At 45.0% G+C, this 22856-nt stretch overlaps 1 protein-coding gene across 1 annotated transcript in view; it reads right to left on the reverse strand.

The window, feature by feature from the left end:
* The window catches only part of Tbc1d9 (TBC1 domain family member 9), a 120668-nt gene that overhangs the window by 26086 nt on the left and 71726 nt on the right, over nucleotides 1-22856 (reverse strand). The window contains exons 4-9 of the mRNA XM_085682135.2: nucleotides 15375-15603; nucleotides 14720-14981; nucleotides 12062-12269; nucleotides 8035-8241; nucleotides 6588-6758; nucleotides 5687-5837 (exon numbers count right to left, since the gene is read on the reverse strand). Of these exons, the coding sequence (XP_085538261.1) occupies nucleotides 5687-5837; nucleotides 6588-6758; nucleotides 8035-8241; nucleotides 12062-12269; nucleotides 14720-14981; nucleotides 15375-15603 (1228 nt within the window). The remainder of the gene's footprint in view (nucleotides 1-5686; nucleotides 5838-6587; nucleotides 6759-8034; nucleotides 8242-12061; nucleotides 12270-14719; nucleotides 14982-15374; nucleotides 15604-22856) is intronic.

The raw sequence follows: 22856 nt of genomic DNA on the forward strand, positions 1-22856 counted from the left end.
GACAGAAGAAAACACAAATAAAGCATGCATCCAATAAAGAGCAATTATCCAAAATACAAAATTATACAAGAAATTTGGGTGTCTCAGTAAGGCCTGGTTCCTGAGTTGTTTGATCTCTGGAAGCCAGAGCAGAAAGAGAATTAACACAAAATACATTGTTCTCTGACTGCCACACGTATGCTGTGGTATACACACACACACACACACACACACACACACACAGACACACACACACACACACACACATCAAATACACATACTAACAAAAGAATATAAACAAAGCGGGCTGGAGAGATAACTCAGCAGTTAAGAACATCTGCTGCTCTCGAAGAGGACCCGAGTTCAGTTCCTGACAGCCACGCCAGGCACCTCACAGGTACCTGTACCTCCTGCTCCAGGGGATTTAATGCCTTGTACTGGTCTCCAGAACATCTACACGAATGGCAAATATACACACAGATGCATACTAAAACATAAATAATACCGATATTAATAATTTTTTAAATATACAGGAAATTCATATATAACAATAGCCAAAAAAAGCAAAAAGTATGAACAAATCAACAAAAGCCCCATCAAAAGCAGACAAACAGACAGACACTATTCAAAAAGAGACATAGCACTGGGTAATAAGTAAGTGAGAAGGTACCGCCCATTACTAATCACTAGGCAACAAGTACGTGAGAAGGAACCACCCATTACTAATCATTAGGCAACAAGTATGTGAGAAGTACCTGCCCATTACTAGTTACTAGCTAATGGAATTAAAAACCAAAGTAGGGAAAATGAATATATTAAAGATTCAAGATAAATATACAAAAATAAACTCCATGTATATATGCTAGCAATGACTCACTGTCAAATGAAAGAAAGCGATTCCATTTCTGATAGGATCAAAGGTGGACATATTTAGAAGCGCAATGAAATAACTGCCAGACTTAACACTTTGCAAGATGCAAGCAGCTCAAAGAAACGAACAGAGATCTGAACAGAAGGAGACCCTCTGCCATAGACTGGAGCTGCCACGATGGGAGCCCACACCACACTCACCTGCAACCCAACACAGCACCCATCCAAACCACAGGAGGCCTTGCTGTGGAGACTGATTAGCTGACCCCAGACTCTCTGGAAATGCAAGTGACCCTATTGGCCAAAACGATCTTGAGAGGAAAAACAGTTTTTGGAGGTTCACATTCCTTTGCCTCACAGCTTACTACAAAGTTATGGGAATCGAGGCTGTGCGATCCTGGCATAGGCAGATATATAAATCAATGGCTTAAAACTTGCGATCTAGACATAAACCCCCATATTTGCTGCCCTTTCTGAGGAGTTAGGACAACTCAATTCGGGGAAGCAGAGCCTTGTTAAGAAATCACACCAGGACAATACAAGGTTCCTATGGAGAGGAGGGGAGTTAGGTCACTCCTTCTGCCACACAGAAGGCAACTCACACGCACCAGTGAGTTAAATCTCATGTCTCACTAGAAATACAGGTCCAAGCCCGTGGTTCTCAGTCTTCCCCGCACTGTGACCCTTTAGTACAGCTCCTCACGCTGAGGTGACCCCAACCACAAAATTATTTTCTTTGCTACCTCATAACTGCAATTTTGCTACTGTTATGAATTGTGATATAAATCTCTGTGTTTTGGATGGTCTTGGGTGATCCCCGTGAAAGGGTTGTTCAACCCCCCCAGGGGTCGGGACCCACAGGTTGAGAACCACTGGTCTAAGGTTTTATGCTTTCGAAGTGCAGTGACAAAAGAAAGGTCATACTCCCTCGGAATCTGAGAAACAGCGCTTCAAAGCATGCAGACAGCAAAAACACAGGCGACAGGGATGGAACGGATGCTTGTATCCAAAACCAATTCAAAGACTCTCATAACTTAATAATTGAAATATTACAAAATTAAAATTGGGCAAGGGACCTCAGTAGATATGTTTACAGAAAAACCATATAAACAGCCAATAACTGATTGAGGAAATTCATCAAAACCACAGCTCTGAATGGGGTATGGGAACTGTCCCCAAGGCTCAGGGGACAACACAGAACAGGGGGTGGATAGACCCTTAGATTGGTAAAGACTGCCGTCAGCCGGTGTCTATTGGACTGGAAGGGGCAGAAGCTCCTGAAGCTGCACCCCTAGCTGAGGTGCTGCTGACAACTGATGGCCGCTGTGGACGGAAGAGTCAGCTTTCTTCAGGGGAGTGGCAGCTGGTAGGCTGACTACACACAGTGTACGGCCATACACCCATATGCACACGGGCAACATTAATGGGATTCAGTTGGTTTTACAAAGGAAGGAAGGAAGGGAGGGAGGAAGGAAGGACTGAAGGAAGGAAGGAAGAAAGGAAGGAGAAAGAACACAGGAATTTGGGAGTTGGGAGAAAGCCAGTAGCGGCAGGTCCAGAAAGAGCTGGAGGAGAATAAGGGTGAAAAGACCAAAATACATTATCTACATGTATGAAATACTCAGAGTGAATTAAAATAGTGAATTAAAATATTATATTCAATTAAAAAACAACTAAAGCAACAAAAACAACCTCCCCAAGCTGGGTAGTAGTGGCACACGTCTTTAATACCAGCACTCGGGAAGCAGAGGCAAGTGGATCTCTTTGGGTTCCAGGACAGCCGAGCTACACAGAAAAACAAACAAATAAATGCCCAACCTTCCTTAAACCCAAGCCCCAAATTAGAAAGCACTCCACAGCCACCAGGAGAGCGCTAACAGAAGGCAGTAGTGTAGTGGGATGCGGAGAAGCTGAACCTCCAGCATCACCAGAGGGGATGTGGGAAGATGCAGCTGCTCGGGCCAACCTCCCAGGGTTGTCCTCAGGAGGGCCAGAAGTTCTGCTCCCATGGGCACACAAAAGGATCCCAAAGTCATGTTAGCGCTCCCAGCAATGACATTCAGGGAACGCAAGGGAGAGCCTAAGCTGTCTGCCACATGATAAATGTGTGACGCGAGCACAGGCTTTAACAAGGACTGGGATGTTGATGTGGGCTGCGTCATGCCGGAACCCTGCAAATGCTGTCCCAGGTAGAAGTCAGCCTTCACCGAACACTGACTTCATCCCCTTGAGATGTCCAGAGAAGACAATCTACAGCGACGGAGAAGGAAGCCACCACTTTCCTCTGGCTGAAGGAAATGAAGGATGACTGACCAAAGGCATGGGATATTTTTTGAGAATGGTGACAATGTCTGTGCTGACCATGAGTCCCAATGGTCGGCCCTGTCCTAGTGCCTGACAATGACCGACTGGTTGGCAGCATCCTGACATTGGCTCTGCTCTCCCTGGGGACAGACTGAGCTTGGGTTCAGTAGGTCCAGAGCCCAGACCTCATGCAACAACCTGGGGACATGCCAGGCAATAGATCTCAATGTGGGCTTCCCAGCCAGGAGCTGGAAGACCCTTATGGGCATGCTGGCTTCCACACACGAACTCTACTCATGAGTGTGTGGACATATACTCAACAAAGGGTAACCTGCAGACATCCTACCTTTTGGTCACATATACCCCAACCCCCGCCCCCCACCCCCGTTGATCAAAACACTAACTAGAACTCTCTACTCATGTCTGTCTCTGTCAGTGGGCTAGGTGCTGCTGCTGTGTACTGCTGTCATAGTGAATTCATTTGAATCTAAAGTGTAGCTAAAAATAAGTTCTACTTTGAGGAGAAGGAGAGAAACGAACCTTCCCTGTACTCTGTCAGTGCTTTGAGTTTGGTTGTCAAGGTGACCAGTTCACCAAACACCGGAGGAGGAAGAGGCTGGATAAGAGAACTCGACGCGACAATGATCTTCTCTGATGTGTAATCAGAGCCCCCTGTGCTCAAACCTGAGCTTCCTTTTGCTTTTCCTGAAATAATACCAGGAATTTCAAGTAATCCAGGTTGGTGATGGACTAGCTAGATAGCACAGGCTGCCTCAGACTTGAAGAGATTGTCTTGCCTCAGCCTCCCTAGTCTTAGGACTACAACTATCTACCACCATGACCAGTTCACGTTTAGCTTCTAAATGAGAGCCTATGTCTAGCCTACTTAAGGAAATGGCGGGGGGGGGGGGGGGAACCAAACAAACCAAGTTTACACAAAATAGATAAAACTATCTTACCTTTATTTTATTTTATTTTTAGAATTTGATCCTCTTATTTCTGAGATATATCCCGTGAGGGGCAATTTTATCATTTATATCTACTTTTAGGAAGACCCACGAGTGTTTGTAAGTTTCCTTGTAAGCCCAGTAACTTTAAGTTTCAATATGATTTTTTTTTTAAGTAAAAGGATTGAAAAATGATCATTGGATGAGGCCATCTCCAGGTTCAAATAAAAACGTTTTCATGGACCTCAATAGAGTGTGACGTTTCCTGTCTTCATCACCTAAGGCAACTGATATATGATTGAAGTAAAGACGGGTGATGACCAAAGGTATGTTCTGGTGTTGGGGTACAAAGATTCCTGGGGTTCACTGGATGTTTCCAGATGGCAGAAAATAGTGGTGGCTTATCCTAAAAGACTAAAATATTAAAATAAAAAAATATTGAGTAGAAAAAAAATCACAGGAATTAGTTCACCATTTTAGATGACTTTCAGTGTGGGATGTTATTGTTACAATGGCTTTGCTTTCTTATTGTATATTAATATCTTACTTTGCCTAGTTAATAAGTTAGCCTTTATTATAAACATGCATGTGTGTGTATAGGAAAATGTGTAGTATAAACAGGCTCGGATGTTGCTGTGTTTGCTGACAGTGACTGGGGGTCTTGGAAAGCATGCTCTGAGGACAAAGCATAGCATCAGTGACAGTCATCATCTCTGGGAGACCTTCTCAGTGGTTTAGATGACAGGAAGTGGTCCAGGCTCCTGTAGCTACCCTCTCACTGTGTCTGGTAAACAAGCCTGTTTAAGCCCATTGGCTCACTAACTAGACCTCAGTGAACTCTTTAGTCAGCCATGGGTGCCCTGGCTGGGGTAAGCAGACATATGTCCACACCTCCCCAGGAAAAGCCCACACAACACAGTCCCCTAGAATATTCTCAATGATGTAACACCTCCAGGAGGGAGGGGCATTTCAACTCACAAAGCATTATACTCCTACTTCAGATTCTGTTCCCTCCTGCTAAACAGCCTCACTGGAGAAACAGGAGAAATGGCGGGATTGGAGAAGGGGAACTGCTGGCCTTGGATACCCTGTGAAGGAAGAGTTACTACAACTGACTTCAGTACCTGGGGAGGAAACCAGGTCCAGCTTTGATTTGGGGCTCTTGCTGTGGAACACCCTTTTTATATACCGTAAATATGTATTAGTTTCATCGGTTAATAAAGAGATGGTGGGCAGATGGCTTCTAGCGAGAAGGAGGGCGGAGTCTTGGCGTTCAGGAGACTCACAGAAGGAGCAGGATGGGAAGTATGTAGCTGAGCCTCGGGCAGCACATGGATGGATGGAAATGGGCTAATTGAAGTTATAGGAGCTAGCTAAAAACAAGCCCAAGCTATTGACCAAATATTTATAATTAATAATAAGTCTCTGTGTGCTTATCTGGGAGCTGGCTGGCAGGACAGAGCTGACCAGCCGTCCCTAGGTAAAAACTGCCTACAGGCTCTTTTCGCAAAGGACTTGATGCCTGATGGAGCTTGGGAGGAAACCCCACAGGTGCCCTGCAGCGCTGCCCCTAAGCCTTCCCTTACCTGAGAGTAGCAGCCAGAGCTCCCCGCGCATGCTCTCTGGGATCCCCTTCAGCACCAGCTCCCGAGTCTTCTCTGTGCGGTACATGCAGATCCCCTGCCCATACTCAGCAAAGTGAATCTTCCAGGCTTGTTCTTTCAAAAACTCTTTGGCCTGAAAGACATAATGGAGTATGATTGAGGCCCCAGAAGGCTCTTAGGGGAAGAACTGAGGACCGACCGAAATGACAGATCAGAGCGTGGAAGGACAGATCTCTGTGAAATGGACAGTCAACTCTGAGCAGAACCCCAAGAATGTAGAACTATTTTATCCATCGATCATAGCCTGTTCTGTCACCAAGCTTTCCATTCAGTCTCAGGGTCCTACTTAACGGGCCAGTAGAATGCTAATCGTACCTGTGGTTTTATGTGCATGTGAATTGGTGACTCTTAAGTGTGGGTTGAGAAAGCAGGTGCTTATTTGTTGTTTGGCTTACACACAGAAAAGTAGTCATGTCAGTATTGTAATGTTCAAGGCTTCTGTAAAGCACTCTGTTATCTGGTGACATATTTATATAAATATTGTTTTACCTGCTTATGAAAAAAAAGTTAGATATTCCTACAGACATTTCTTGCCATTTCTATGGATATTAATTTGTTTAATTACTTTAAAGATATCTACATGGGGGCTGGAGAGATGGCTCAGTGGTCAAGAGTATGCAATCAGAATGCAGATCCCAGCATTCACAAAAGCCAGCAGTCTTGAAATTGTCTACAGTTCCTGCTTCAGAGGTCTGTGTACATGCATGTACACTGCATGCATGCATGTGCAAATGTGCACAATTACCTAAGATGAACCTTGCAATAGGTTTTTATGGTTTTGTTCTAATATAACAAGTTTTGGCAGAAAGCAAGAGGCACCTACCAGTTTCGGGTTGAACTCTTCTGGAGATCGCCGCCGGTACATGGTCATGAGGGTCTGTGTGGCTGTGGGGACACTGTTGCCGTTGAGGTTAAAGGTGCGCTCTCCATCGGCATCGGAGCTGGTGCTTCTCTGGGGACTGGAGGAAACGAGGCTGCTGGGCCGAGAGTACACCTGTCAATGGAGAAGGGCACTCGTGGATGGGCCTGGAAGCACAATTTACTTCTTTTGTGTTCTGTGCAGATATTAAAAGCCAGGATTCGTTTTCCTGCATGCTTCTTGCTATGTGAAGAGACAGGGGTGTTGCCAACATGTCAATATGTTTTAAGGAGTTATACTGGGCAAAAGTTATAAACAACAGGATTTCAATGCTCAGATAGGCTTCCCAGGGCCGGGCATGTAGCTCAGCGGGAGAGTGCTCACTGTACACAGTGCTCTGGATTTGCTCCCAGTAACGCATGAACTGGGTGTGGTGGCACGTGTGTGTGTGTGTGTGTGTGTGTGTGTGTGAGGTGGAGTCAGGATCAAAGGTCATCTTCGGCTACACAGCAAGTTGCAGACAGCCTGACCTACGTGAGATGTTGTCTCAATAAGAGAAACAAAAGGAAAAAAATGTTCCAAGATTTATATTATCTACAGAGAAATCAAGTACTATTGTCAAGTAACAAACTAATACAACAAAGAATTCTCTTTGTATTATTTCAACAAAAGTGACTGGTTATCTGTTCCTTTGATTTGTCTCTTTGTGAAGCATGATACAGAAGAAGAAGAAGCAAGAGCCCTGAAAACTCTCTGGCATCTCAAAAATGCTACAGAAGTGGCCAGGCAGCAGGGACAGGGAGGATACATGCAACCTTTCCATCTTTAAACATGGGTTAGCTAACAAAAACTTCCTACTGCTTCCCTGGATGGTAGTCTAACATGCATGTCATCGCAGAACCAGCACCATAACAACGCTGTATTTCAGGTCTGACTTTTCTTAGAGACGTCTGTATCCTTCCCACTGAAGTTACCAAACAGAAAAGAGTCACTTTCCTTGTAACCAGGTCAAATCACTTCATGATAACTCCAACTCAAAGAGGCTTAAACTGGGCCCGCAGGTGTAAGCCTGCAATCCCAGCTGAGGCTGAGGCTAGAGGATGGCATGGTCAAGGCCAGCCTGGAGAACTTGGTGAAGGCTGGGGTTATAGCTCTGTAGCAGAATACTCGCCTAGCATGTGTGAAGCCATCAGCTCAATCTTGATTACCAAAAAATAAAGGGGGGGTTAGATCTATGACTGAAAACTAATTCCTTATACCAAAACAATCTTGCTAAGATATTGCACTGGGCACTGGGGCTGGCGGCTTGGCACAGCCGTTACATTTCACAGTCAAACAAGTTGACAAGGAGGTGCACACTCCAGGCCCGAGCACAAGAGCACCCCAGGACGCTCGGGTGGCTCCCACCAACCTCGTCATCTGAACTGTTGCAGCTTCCCGAGAACTCTCTGTCGGAGTAGATTCGAGAAGTCGTCTGCTGCAGGAAATCTGAGATCCTCTGTACCAGGAAGTCCCTGTCTTTCAAGTTGGCGAACAGGAAGGTCATTCTGTTCCTGGTGCTGATGGACAGGGGGCTGGGGAGCACACTGCAGCTGTCAGCCTTCTCCACAATGGTTACCTAAGGAAACAGGAAGGGGGGGTCACTGCATGGGAAGAACTGGAAAGGAGCCCAAGTCCTAACTCCCTGCAGGAGCCATTTGTGCCACCATTAGACAAATGGCGATCCTTCCAACTCTGCTCCAATGAAACACAATGCCTTGTACAAATCAAGCTGGAGTCGCTACCAGAAACTAGAACTATCTTTCTGGGTTTCTCCAAACTTGGGGTTGTTTTTCAGCGACCAGAGGCGTATTTGATTGTCACAGCTGGAGAAATGACAGCTGCCCAGGCAGGGACGCTGCCAGATACCCTGTGGGCTGCAAGTCTGCAGCAATAACTGGCCCCAGATGCCAAGGGTGCTGAGAACTGAAAAGAAATTCCCGTTTTTCATTAAAATTTCATGGAGCCGAAGGAGACAGACAGTTGTGGCCTCATAAGTGAGGGAGGAAGCGGTTCCAATGCAGGCTCCTTTCATTAAGCAAAGGCTAGGATGGCTTTCAAAACACTACCAGTCCACTGGGTACGTCACATAGATACCAAGGCCTGGCAGCTAACGCTTTCAAGGACTTGTTCTGGAGCAGACACTATATATACAGCTCAACTGAAGCCCCATACACCTGCAGACTCTGTGTGTGTGTGTGTGTGTGTGTGTGTGTTTGTGTGTGTGTGTGCTTGTGTGTTCACTCAAGTCTACTACAGAGCAGAAGAAGAGGAAAGAGAAAAATCTGTCTTTGAAACGAAGACACATGTCTCTGCATGCTTTCTGTGAGCACTGAGAAAACTCTGAATGTCTCCCTCAATCACTTTTCTACCTTACTTTTTGAGACAGGGTTGCTCACTGATCTGGGAGTTCACCAATTCGTCTAGGTTGACTGGCCAGAGAGCGCCAGGAATCCTTCAGCCTTTGCCACCAACAGGAGCACACCACCATGCTTAAATTTAAACATGGGTCCTGAGGATGCAAACTCAGATCTTTATGGTTGAACATCAAGCACTTTACTGACAGCTGTCTCCGAAGCCCAATGCTGATGGTTTTTTAACAGGGTTTTCATCAACCCCAAACAAACACAAATGTACTAAAATAAATTTTTTTTAGCATATTAAGGAAAAAAATCTTAAGGCAAACATGAAGTAGCATGTCCATCATAGCTCCAACTTTCTATCTAAAGCTAGCATTTTCTCTATTCAGAGGTCTGCAGTCTGGGCAGAGTTAAACTTCATCTGCACGTTGGATAATGACGCCCATTCTTGATTCCAAAGTGCATTTCCCTTGTCGCTCTGGGTAACTGCTATACCTTGTCCAGGCAGAATCTGATGAAGGAAATCATGCTAAGAGCCAGCAAGGTGGCGCAACAGATAAAGGATTTGTGCTGCAAGCCTAGAGACCCGTGTTCCACCCCGGAGCCAATGTAAAGTTAGAAGACAGTCAGAGCCACGGCATTGTCTGCTGAGCTCCACGCTTGTGCTGTGGCTTTCATGTACACACATCACATACACACACACACACACACATGTACATACACACATATACACAAATGCACACACATACACACATATATACACACATCACACACATACACATATATATACACACACATCACACACATATACACACGTACACACACATATACACACACATCACACACACATACACACATATATACGCACACATCACACACACATACACACATATATACGCACACATCACACACACATACACACATATATACACACACGTCTCTCACACACACACGTACATACACACATATACACATATCATACACATACACACAAACACACACACATATATACACACATCACACACACATACACACATATATACACACACATCACACACATATACACACACATATACGCACACATCACACACACATATATACGCACACATCACACACACATACACACATATATACACGTCTCTCACACACACATACACACAAACACACACATCCCACACACATACACACACAAACACACACACATACATAATTGAAAACTATGCTTAGAACTAAGTGAAAAAATTACCAATCAAGGTGAATTTGCAAGAAAAAATATGAATCACTAAGTGTAAATGTAGTTGATCCCAGTAAATTATCCTGGCCTCCACATATGTTTGAATATTGATTAGCTAAACCTATGACAAAGTGAACTGAATATGTCAACTGTTTGGTAGTTTGTGTTCTTTGTGATTGACCAATCCGGCTTCAGGGAATTTGTAATCTATAGCATAAGGAAATTTATACACTTGATGGGAAAAACAGCAGAAGGGAAAGGGCACAACCCTAGATAAATAGGTGAATACAATACGTACATACATTTAATGCAATAATATATAGTCATTAAAGTTACATTGTAGAAAGTTATTTAATGACTTTGGGAAATAATTTAAGGATACTCACTGTTAGATGAGTAAAACTAAAAACAACCCCCACATTTAAGTCTAAATTATTGACATATACACAATAATGCACAGGAAAAGCTGTGCTAGGAGGGAATTTTTGTCTTCTTATTATCTGACTTTTGCAAATTTGCTATGACAATAATGCATTACTCTTAAAATACAGGAAAAAAAGAAAATTTGATTACTCAGCTAACACTTTAAAAAGAGAGAGAAGAACATCAGAGTGGAAGAGAACCATGGACTCTTCACACAGGGGATCTAAAAACTCTGCTCACCTTAGCTTCTGAGAAGGACCAGAATGTGACTGACTGGGAAACACAGGGCTGGCAGCTCTGCACTGCCCATCACAGGCATCGTCAGCACTCACTGAGGGCAAGCACTGAACAACATCTTGAAGAAGAAGAAGGAGGAGGAGGAGGAGGAAGAAGAGAAGGAAAAGGAGAAGGAGAAGGAGAAGGAGAAGGAGAAGAAGAAGAGGAGGAGGAGGAGGAGGAGGAGGAGGAGGAGGAGGAGGAGAAGAAGAAGAAGGAGGAGGAGGAGGAGGAGGAGGAGGAGGAAGGAGGAAGAAGAAGGAGGAGGAGGAGAAAGAGGAGGAAGAAGAAGGAGGAGGAGGAAGAAGAAGAAGAAAAAGGAGGAGGAGGAAGGAGGAGGAGGAATAAGAAGAAGGAGGAGGAGGAAGGAGGAGGAGGAGGAATAAGAAGAAGGAGGAGGAGGAGGAGGAGGAAGAAGAAGGAGGAGGAGGAGGAGAAGGGGGAGGAGGAAGGAGGAGGAGGAGGAAGAAGAAGGAGGAGGAGGAGGTAGGAGGAGGAGGAATAAGAAGAAGGAGGAGGAGGAAGGAGGAGGAGGAGGAATAAGAAGAAGAAGAAGGAGGAGGAGGAGGAAGAAGAAGGAGGAGGAGGAGGAGAAGGGGGAGGAGGAAGGAGGAGGAGGAGGAGGAAGGAAGAGGGGGAGGAGGAGGAGGAGGAGGAGGAGGAGGAGGAGGAGAAGGAGAAGGAGAAGGAGAAGGAGAAGGAGAAGGAGAAGGAGAAGGAGAAGGAGAAGGAGAAGGAGAAGGAGAAGAAGAAGAAGAAGAAGAAGAAGAAGAAGAAGAAGAAGAAGAAGAAGAAGAAGAAGAAGAAGAAGAAGAAGAAGAAGAAGAAGAAAAGAAGAAGAAGGCGGCGGCGGCCCTGGAGCAATGGCATGGTGTGGATAAGAACACTCGATGTATACGCTGTAAGGAGAGGAGTTTGAATGACACCAGCCTACATGGCTGCACCTGGCTAGCCTCAGCACCAGGGCTGGGGACAAGCGCAATCACTGGCAGTCAGCTTAGCTGACTGGGTGAGCTTCTGCTCAAAGGAGACAGAGACGATGAAGACAACCGATAACAACCTTATAAATGGACGTCCTAAAATACGGATTTCCACTTGACACTTACTTCACGGAGTGGAATGATGAGGCTGCAGAGGTTTTCCTCCTTGCTGGTGAAGCAGATGTAGTTTGTGGAGACAAACATCTGACCCAAAATGTGCATCTTGTTAAAGGGAGTCCAGAGGGTGCAGTCGGTGTGGCCATCCAGTTTTTCATCTTTGGGCAGCCGGAAAAGGGCACGGTACCGCTCGCTCTTTGCCCTGGCATCCAGATCACTGCAAACCAATAACTACAGCTCTGGTCACAAAGAGAGGCACCAGTGCTTCCCCACTATGGCCCTGTTGGTCCCATCCGTAGCTGCACCTTAGTGGGACTCCAACCTGGCGATCTCAGAGTACAGCTTCATTTTACTACAGCCAGCCATTTTACAGTTAACATAGGTAAATGGCAAAAAAAAAAAAAATTCTTGGACAAAGTAAGAACAAGGAAGCCCATTCTCTTTCTAAATAACTCAAGAATTTCTAAAGAGGTTTTTGGACTTTTTTTTATATCCAGAGTCATTTTTGAAGATTTTGTTTTGTTTTTTTGAGACAGGGTTTGTCTGCATAGCCCTGAAAGACCTAATGACGTCAGACTTAGTGACATCACGAACAGCGAAGCGAGTCTGCTGGCTGTCAGTCTCCACCCTGAACTACAGGACAGTGAGAAGAGACCTGGGAATAAGTTCTAGATCTCACCTGAGGCCTCTGCTGACACCCTTTCCCCTGTTGAGAACTCTCCCCTCAGGCTTCCAGCCCACCGTGCCTATAGACGGCCTAGTTTTGCACCTGGCTTCCCACAGCGAAGAGGGGGGAATGCAGAAGGGTCCCCCACCTCCCTCTGCTGTCTGTAAAATCACCTCGGTCCTCATCAGCTCTGGAGCGGCACACATCGGCATCCTCTTCCCTCCTAGAGATCTCACTGAAGACTGTTTTCTTAAGCTGTATCCTTGGGCTTAACTAGGGTAGCCACTCTCACCAAGGAAGTATTCCCATCAGATCCCTGCATCCAGCCTGTTCTGTTGTACAGCCACTACCCCCTGCCTGGCAACACCCACTCCTGGAGGGAGGAGGGGGACTCCTAAGACATGATCTTCCCAGGCCTAGGATCGGCAGAGACACACACCATCCACCAGGCCTTCCAGGGCTTTAGGAGTGTTACCAACTGCTGGGAGAAGGCCCTCCATCAGGCTGAGCGGCCACACCACAGTGAAGGTGACACAGGTGTCCCCAGGAGTAGATGCCATGCCAAGGTGGGCTTCTCAGTGACAAACTTAGGCTCCTGGAGGCAACCTCAATAAACTCACTGGCCCCTAAGCTAGATGTGGGTGAATCATTTCTCTTATCGGTCACTGATGTCATATCTGGGATGAATGGGCACTAGTTCCTGTCTCTGTAGAAAAAGTCACACGGCATCAAAGATTTTCCAAACTTGAAAAAAAAAAAATCCATCCCTTCTCCGTCAATGGCCTTTGATGTTTCCTCTGTTAATTGCCTTTGACTTTTGCCATCTATATAATTCATTAAGATAATTAATAAATCTGTTGTGCACTAGGATGTCAAACTCCACGTGGAAGACATCTTAACCACCTCCTTTCAGGCTCCCACTCTTTCTACCTGCATGGACCTTAACAGGAATGACCTCCATCCTGATGTCCTGGAGGCAACTCCACGCAACGTAATCAAAACTGCCCTTCCTTATGCCCTGGACACACTCTTCCCTGACTCCTTCTAAGGGACTCTAGTCGACCCGAGTACAGCAAGCATGTCTCTGACAGGCCTTGCCCTTCTCTCCTACTCCCTCTGCCTTGCTAAAACAACAACAACAATAACAGTATTAGATTATATTCCTAAAGCTAGCCACCAAGGTCTACTCCCTTCTGTGGACACTTTCTTATTCCTGAGGCTGACTACCAAGGTCCAGCTGTCAAAAGCCTAATTAACATGCCCAATCAAAATTAAACACCTCATCTTAAGACGGGGTTTCCCTTGTTCCTTTATAAACTGCCTTTCCCCTCTGTGCCAGGTCTGTTTCCTCTCTATCCTGAGCCAATCCTTTGTTCCCACCCATCCTGACCCCTGCCTTAGACAAACACCCTGCTCCTTCTCCCTAGTTCCGTTCCCCTTCTCCCTCACCCTCTAGCTTCTGTGTTTGTCTCTTATTCTCTGTCCTCTGTCCATCTGGAGAAAATAAAATCCCTTTGTGCCGAGAACTTGGTCTTGGGGTGTCCAGAGCCGATACTTTCAACTTCTGCATACAACCTTACAGGCTTCCCTGCAGCCTCTCTGCCTGTGTACTGGCCTCTGACCAGCTGCTTTTAGTGTTTCTCTCTTGGGCTGCCCCCTTGTGTCCATCCTTCTGCACAAAATGTGCACCTGTCTATAACCCATGAACCCAGCAAAGAGCAGCCCCATGAAAGGTCACTTGAGGTCATCCTGGGCCCGCTGTACTTAAGGCCAGCAGAGATCCCACTGCGTGCTGGAGGAACGCATCCTGCCTGTCTAGCTCACCGACACAGGGTGGCTCAGGCAGTCTTTCCCTGACCAGGGGTGGCTCAGGCCATCTTTCCCCATTGTACCTATGCTCAGGAAAGGGCTCACAAGCTGGAAGCTGGTCAGAACTCAGAACCTGCGTGAATGGAAAGGTTTTCCATCCATCCCTGAGTTCTACAGTTCCTCTCACCCACCGTTTCAGAGCGGACACTTTTTTGGGAGATTTCTTCTTGAGTTTTGGCAGGGACCGGTCTTGTTCAAATCCTTCATTGTCCAAGAGCTGCCTCATGGCGATGTTGGCAAGCTGCTCCATCAGCTTGAATGTCTCGCTGATGTTGAGGAACACGGAGAAGAAATGCTCACTGGATCGCGTGCTCACTTTGATCCCGTCTGGCAGAAGCAGCGTGGCGTTCTTCTCCAGCTGAGTGATGTCCACCCACCGGATCACCAGCTTGGCTGAGCACAGGCAACACTACTTTAGTGCCTTTCCAGATCGGGTAACCTCCCAGCCCTGCTCCCAACCTTCCCTACAAACTCTTCTGAGCTCCCGGCCCTGTGTTTGTAGCCTCATTTGTTAGTTATAACGCGTATCACATAAACTCTGTGATCAGAATTATTACAGACTGAAGTCATGCCAACGCTACCTTTGGTGACCCTCGAGTGCTCAATAAGCAATTTGTTTGCAGTTGTTGAATTGAAAATAACTGAATTCGCTCATTAAGTAGCCAGGAAAAGATCTTGACTCACCTCTACATACATGCTTTTGATATTCTGACTTGGTTTATGAGTTCTGGGAAAGCCTCCGTGGACTGACTTCCCAAAGGCTCCCACTGAAGCGCACCCACTCACCTTCCCTGCCCATGAGGAAGGAGGAGAAGCACAGGTGGTTAATGCTGAGGTACATCCAGCCCTGCCGGGGGACCTTCCCCTTCCAGTAGCTGCAAGAGTAGTAGTTGACAAGTTTCTCTTCTTCGGGCATCCCAAACAGCCTGTGGAACTTCACGATGGCCTCCTTAAACTTCTCGGTGTCGTCATCTTCCTTCACATCGTTGATTCTGTTATATTCCGCAATGATGCCCTAGTTGGGGACAAAGCATACGGGTGGAATTATGACGGCTGCTGAAGAGATGGGAGCAGAACATGTTTAAAAACAGATTTGTTTTAAAGATTAACTCTCCTCCAAGGCAACCATCGAATTCTAAGCTTCCTGTTAGCTCCAGGTTGGTCTGGAACTCATTATGCAGTCCAGCCTGGCCTTGGAGTCAGTCACTGTGGTCCTCCTGTTTCAGCTTCTCAAGAGTCTTCGTACTTAGCCAATTAACAAGCAGCTAAAAGATTCTCCAAGGATCTTACTACCCATCCATTGGTGCTCATTGTTTCCTATGTTCACTAGGAATGAAGCTGTTTATCTTAAAATAAGGAAATATAAAGGCCTTGTCTGCTTAATTTTATTAAGTGCATCATGACAGGGTTATCATAAAGGTCAGATCTGCCTTTATATAAAAAGCAATCACCATTTGTTTGGCCAAGGGAGAAAGGACTGACTGTGCATCACTAATGGACATCTGACTGGAAACCTCACACCTCAGGAGTCATCAGGGCTGGAAACAAATGAATACAAGAAGGGAAGTCAGACACAAGATTCTTTGACGGCTGGGCAGGAGATAGAATGTCTGCATAGCAAGCGATTGGGCTAATCTAAATCTGCTACCGAATCATTCTGGTCGCCTGAGAGGTCGTTTAGCTGCCAGCCGAATCCTCTGCAACTCCCTGAAGACTGTTTCTGTGCATCTCTTTAGAGAAGAAAGCTACCTTGGGCTCAGTGGCTAAAGGCGCTGATCAAATCCGATGACCCGAGTTCAATCCCCAAGACCCACACGGCGGAAGGAGAGGCACTCCTGAAAGTTGTCCTCTTAACTGCCACATGGGCACTGCGGCACACACGGCAACACACGTGTGTGAGCGTGCATATACATATACACACACAAAATAAAATATTTTTTTAGAAGAGAAGGCTCCCTTGGATTCCATGATTGACTGTAATCATAAAATTGGTCCATACTTTATCTTCATTTTCTCTGATCTCACTCTCATTGAAACAGTCTGGACTTCAAATGATAACAGCCATGGATTCAGGGCCCAGAGTGTCACCTGGATCTGTGTGAACTTGTGAAAACCCTGGGATTTCCCCAGATATGGCCAAGTCCTTCAGGGTAAACACTTACAATAAGATCGTTGCAGCTACAGCTCCTGGCCTTCAGGCTATCTATTGGGCTCTCATTCTTCTAGTATAACCTTGATATTCCCCACAAACATCCTCTTAAAACAAATTTTGAGGGACTGGATTGCTGCCTGGATCAGCTAGTAAAGTGGTTGCCATTTAAGCATGAGGACCTGAATTTGACTGCCTGCAACCTACATGGAAACCAGCTGTGGAGGCCCGTCTCTCTAATGCTAGCTCTGATGATGGAACACAGGGAGACCTGGGTACTTTGGGGTTAGTCTGTCTGGCTGAATCAGAGACTTCCAGAGTCTGTGAAAGATATTGTTCCATAAAATAAGGTGGAGAACAATTGAGAAGAACACCCTAACATGGCCCTCTGACCTCTACATGTGTACATCCGTGCACATGCACTCAAAAATGTGCACACACACACAAGCTGACTTTTAGAAAATGGAGCAAGGGTTCAGCAGTTAAGAGCATTTGTATTTCAGAGGACTGGGGTCCAATTCCCAGCACCTTCATGGTGGTTCACAACTGTCGCTAACTCAAGCTCCAGGGCATCCAGCTCCCTCTTCTGGTCTCTACAGGCACCAGGCACATATATGATGCATGGGACATACTTGCACATGCAAAATATAAGGAAGACTAATTAAAAAAAACAACTCTGACTACATAATTTTTATAACCAATGACCTAAGTAGCTCACCACTTCTGTCACACCAGAGACACTAGGTCATGTACATGTTGAATCCAATTAACACCAGCTTTTCCTTCGTTGTTCAGGGTCTGTATAGTTCCCCGGGAGAGCTCCACCCCAGCCGGCCCAAGGTCCCCTATAACTCTGACCTTCTCAGCTCTGATTCTGTCACTCCGAGTCCCCTGTAACTGTTTCAGGCACATCACCAACCCTCAAAGGCTGCTTTCATTAATTCCCACCTCCCTGTGAATCTTCTTGCTATGATTCTTTCCCCTCACACAAAGCACTGGCGATTCCACTGAAATGGTTTCCTGAATTTCATGTCCATTGCCACACCTTTTTCCTTGTGGCCTGCCATGGGGGCAGAAGGGAAGGCCTCAGTCTTCCAAAAATCCTCATCACCTTTCATGTGACTGAAAGTCTTGGACACACAGCTAAGAGCAAACAGTAGAATCCCTACATGAGCACAACTTCATGGCTCATCTTCAATCTATTCTACCTTCAGAGTCACCCCTAGACCCCCAGCACAAGGCAGAATTATCACAGTGGCTTCCCATTAAGATTCTCAGCCCACTAAGCTTTTTTACAGCCATGTTCTGAAACAGAGACTTACCAGCAATAGTCCTACCAAAGCCTGAACTGAAACCGCAACATAAGCTCGCTCCCAGACTATCCCCCACCCATCACCCTCTCCCCGCTGGGAGACTAAGCAACATGTAATTCCTTCTAAATATTCTCAGTTCTATGCTCTTTCAATTTACATTGGATTCTGTTTATATTTTCCTCAGCCATTAAATATGAGTTGTAACACTAACAAAAGTCTCTTGAACATTACATTACCTAACATCAAAAGGTATCCAGTTCAATAGTCTTAAGAGAATATGTTGGGCTCCCAAGTGAGAATACATCTTTAGGAGCCGTATTTTGTGTTTACTGTACGATCTCAGTTGTGGATTGAGGAATCTACACTGTTTCGCAGTGTAGATGTTTAGGAAACTAAGTTTCCAGTTGTGGGCTCGCCCATCATCACCCAGGGCAGCAATACGGCTGGCATCCGAAATAGCAACGTCCTGTCCTGGGAGAGTATCTAAGATAAGACTGTTTTCCTCTAATTAGTTCTGCTACAAACCCTCGGAGAGAACAGGAGTGCTGAGGTCCAGGGAGGCCGAGGAGTTGGACCTAGGTTATTCTAGGCATGAACAGGCATCAACAGAGTTACATGAGGAACGTCCGACAACCAGAGGTGGTGTGAGGGCATTGGATCACCGTGTGGGAAGAGAGCAAAAGGATCTTGATGACTTCGAGGCCAGCCTGGGCTACATAGTAACTTCTGGGTCAACCTGGGCTACAGAGTGAGACTGTTTCCAAGCAAAAAGAAAAAAAGAAGAAAGAAAGAAAGAAACAAAGAAATAAATAAAAAAGAAAGGAGGAAGGAAGGAAGAACGAAGGAAAGGAAGAAGAAGTGAATAAGAAGGCACACACAACTAAGAGGAGGAGAACCCAGTAACAGGAAGCAACATCAGCATTTCCTAGGCAACCGCAGCGGCCTAGAGTCAGCCTGGAAACCTCAAGTGGGCTTCTATTTGCCGCTCTGTGGCGGATCTCTTACTGAAATCAGAACAGGGAGAAGATTACTACTAAGTGATACACAGCAGACCACAGGAAAGGCCCTGTATGTCTTGGTACAAAAACACTGCTAAATACCAATTACAATGCTCATTTAAACTTAAACATGTTTTTAAGGATGAATAGATTGATGAAAGTATAAAACCCAGGAGTGATAGCTCAAGACACTCTGGAGCCTAATGTAATTCATCAATTGATCAATCAATAGATCAATCAATAGCCCCCTCCTCCAACTTTCCCACCTTTAAGAAAAGACAGAGTCCAGAATGCCCAAGCCCTCCTTATGGCTTTTCTGGGAATGTTCAGCCAGAAGGTCAGGTTGATGGACTGCAGGATGGAATGTCTCTTCTTCTAAGTTCTATGGGTTCTACTTATTCCAAAAGAAATCACTCTGGTTCTAGGCAACAGCTGCGCATAAACTCAGAAGTTCAATGTATCTAACGCACTGGATGCCTCATGTAAATTTAACTGTGTAAAGGTGTACTTGAAGAGTAACATTAACTTGGCAAACCAGATGCTAGCCATTGTGGTGTATGCTTTAATCTCAGTACTTGGGAGGCAGAGGCAGAGAGAGCTTGGTGAGTTCAAGACCAGCCTGGTCTACACAGTAAGTTCTAGACAGACCAGGACTGCATAATGAGACCCCGTCCCCAAACAAAACAAAACAAAACAAAAAACAAACACATGAAAAAACAAAACAAAAAACAAAAACCAAACAAACAAACAAACAGAAACCCTCCACCCCAAACTTGGCAAACATGAGAAAATGTTTAGCTTTACAATTGAGGGCAGCATGAGGACATTAAATTTCAAAACCATTTTAACAATAGGCAGGAGAGACGGCTCAGTTAAGAGCACGTACTGCTTGATCTTCTAGAGGACCCACGTTTGGTTCCCAGGACACACCTTAGGTGGCTCACCATGGCTGTAACTCCAACTCTGCAGTCACCTGTGCTATTGTGTGCAGATCCCTCATAGACACAGGTACACACGTATAATTAAAATAATAAAATAAGCCTTTAAAGGTTGTAAGAGTGAAAGCCAAGCCCAGGGGATTCTGGCACAACAACTTATACTTAAAGTCCATTAAAGAGTTTTGGTTTATTACAATGTTTTAATCACTTTATCTGTTAACCTCTATCCTAAAGGAGGTGGGAGAAATAGAATCTGTGGCAATAGTCAGGTAAACTAGTGACTGTGTCTTTATTTGTCTTCTTATCCCCTGCTAATTTAGAAGCAAAAGTAACTTCTAGAAAGACAAAGTGAAGTTAATTATGGAGAGTTATTTTCGGTTAAAACAACTAAAATTAGCTAGGCAGTGGTGGCACACGTCTTTAATCCCAGCACTTGGGAGGCAGAGGCAGGCGGATCTCTCTGAATTTGAAGCCAGCCTGGTCTATAGAGTGAGTTCCAGGACAGCCACACAGGAAAACCCTGTCTCAAAAAACTAAAATGAAAACAAAACAAAAAACAAACAAAAATTCCAAAAACCCCCAACAACTATAATTAAATGACTAGAGTAGATACTAGTCAAGGCAACATAGCAACACAGAATATGACCACTGTGATCAACATGTTGAAGCATCTAGAAGTAAGCACGCAAAATGCCATGCATGGCACTTGAATTCTTGTTGCCTGTCTAGGTAACTATTGCATTTACAATTTACAAAAGTTAGTCAGAGCCCATGACAAATAGACCTGCTGGTCCCCTTAAGTACTGGGCAGTCTGTGAGCCAGCAAGCCACTCATTTGTACATGCATGAGTTATCTCACACATGACTGCATTGGTGGGACCTCCCTCCTCAGGAATGGTTTCAGGGGAAGCAAACCTGACATACTTAATGTAACGAGAAGAAAAGCTACTTGACATGATTTGTCCTTCCCTCAGAAGCTTGCTTCTTCCTCAATATCTTACTTTACATTATACAGAGATGGCAGCATCAGAGGCGGGATTGTGACAGGGGCCCTGGTGACCTATGTTGTCAGATGTCTGTGTGTCTTCCCTCTCTTTCCTCCAGCCCCTCACACGTGAAACAATTAAAAAGCTCTCCTGATTTCTATACTCACATACATGCATTATGCATAGAGTCTGAGTTTCACCACATAACTCTCAATTATTTCACACACACACACACACACACACACACACTCTTAAGTTTTCGGTATCTGGCCCTCCCCAATGTGTTAGTCCCGCCCCTTTCTTAGTCTCTGTTAGGGAATTCTAAATGGAGATTGTCCCTCCATTCTGAGGGAAGGCCGGGCATGAGAAGCACTTTTTCTATAGAGTTGAGTATGAGCCACTGTGAATTCAGCTCCTCACTTCAAACACATCAGATCCTAGAGGGCAATGGAGTTCCATTTGTCACCAACGTTCCTGTTTCAATTGTTATGTGCTCATGAAAAAGTCATGTAGAAAGAGGAAAGAGAGCACTGACTGTTCCTATGGGATTTTACAGCAGCATTCTGCCAGACCACTTACTAGAATTCCCCTTATTTTGGCTCTAAAAAAAAGTTTTTAAACTATGTCTGAAAACCCAGATACTAAAACAGAATGAATTAATCATTTTGAGCATCCTTCATACACAAAAAGTCACCTTACAACTTTGTGTGGCAAAAATTGTTACGAGCAAAGTCTGACAACAAATGACAAGCAGGAGACAAAGCTACAACACGTGTATCACCAACAAAAGGCAAGTGACCTTTCCAGAAAAATGACTTTCTGAAATTAAAAAAGGGAGAGTGCTGGGAGCATAGCCCAGCATAAAGTCCTTGCTTTGCAGGAATGAGAGCCTAAAATCAATACCTAGACTCCAGTAAACCAAAGCTGGGCATGGTGGAGCATCCCAGCACTGTGGAGACAGAGACAGACAGGTGGGTCCCTAGGGTTCACAAGCCAGACAGCAGTGTCCTTGCAAGTCCCAGGCCAGAGAGGGAGTCTGTGTTTAAAAGACAAAAGAAGAGCTGGGTAGCACTTGAGGAAAGACACCCCAGACTATCCTCTGGTCTTCACACACACACATACATACACACACACACATATATATACAATACACATACATACACACATACATACACACACACATACAATACACATACACATACACATACACATACATATACACATACACAAAACATTCAAGAAAATAAGACCCCCAAATCCTGTAAAAGATTAACAAAAGATACATGCAGTCATGTATAAATAGACACAGACTGTGGCCCTTAGCATAGGAAACGCTACCCAAGCTTGTTCAAAGACAAGCTGTTGTATAAAGTTGCCTTAAAGTTGGCAGAAGTTGGAAAGTTGAAGAATTCACGCTGTTGGAGAAACTGTGGGGAAGGAGGTGTTTGCACACGTGCTAGTGGGAATATAAAATGGTACGGCATCCTGGAGAGAACTGAGAATACTTTGCAAAAACAGCACACACATTTGCTCTTCAATCTGGCAATCCCACTTCTGCAAGTTCACTCTAAAGGTACAGACAGCCCCAACCATACGCAAGCACAAATGCATGAAATTCTAAATGCAACAGAATTTATAGTTGCAAAATGTTGGACGGCACCTAACTATCAAAGCACAGGTAGTGACCGAACTAATTATAACACACTCCAAACAAAGAGACTAAAAGGAAGTCTATGATCTAGATCGGACTGTGAAATAAAAAAAGAACTTTGAAAATGATAATATTGAAAGAACGCCTATAGTTAATAATAGTCTGTCAGTGCCAATTTCATATTTAATAAAACCATCATTTGCAAATTTTTACACTGAAGAACTATTCAGATT

Source organism: Myodes glareolus, chromosome 22 (assembly GCF_982192425.1).
Source record: "Myodes glareolus chromosome 22, mMyoGla1.1, whole genome shotgun sequence".
In the NCBI taxonomy this organism is placed as follows: Eukaryota; Metazoa; Chordata; class Mammalia; order Rodentia; family Cricetidae; genus Myodes; species Myodes glareolus.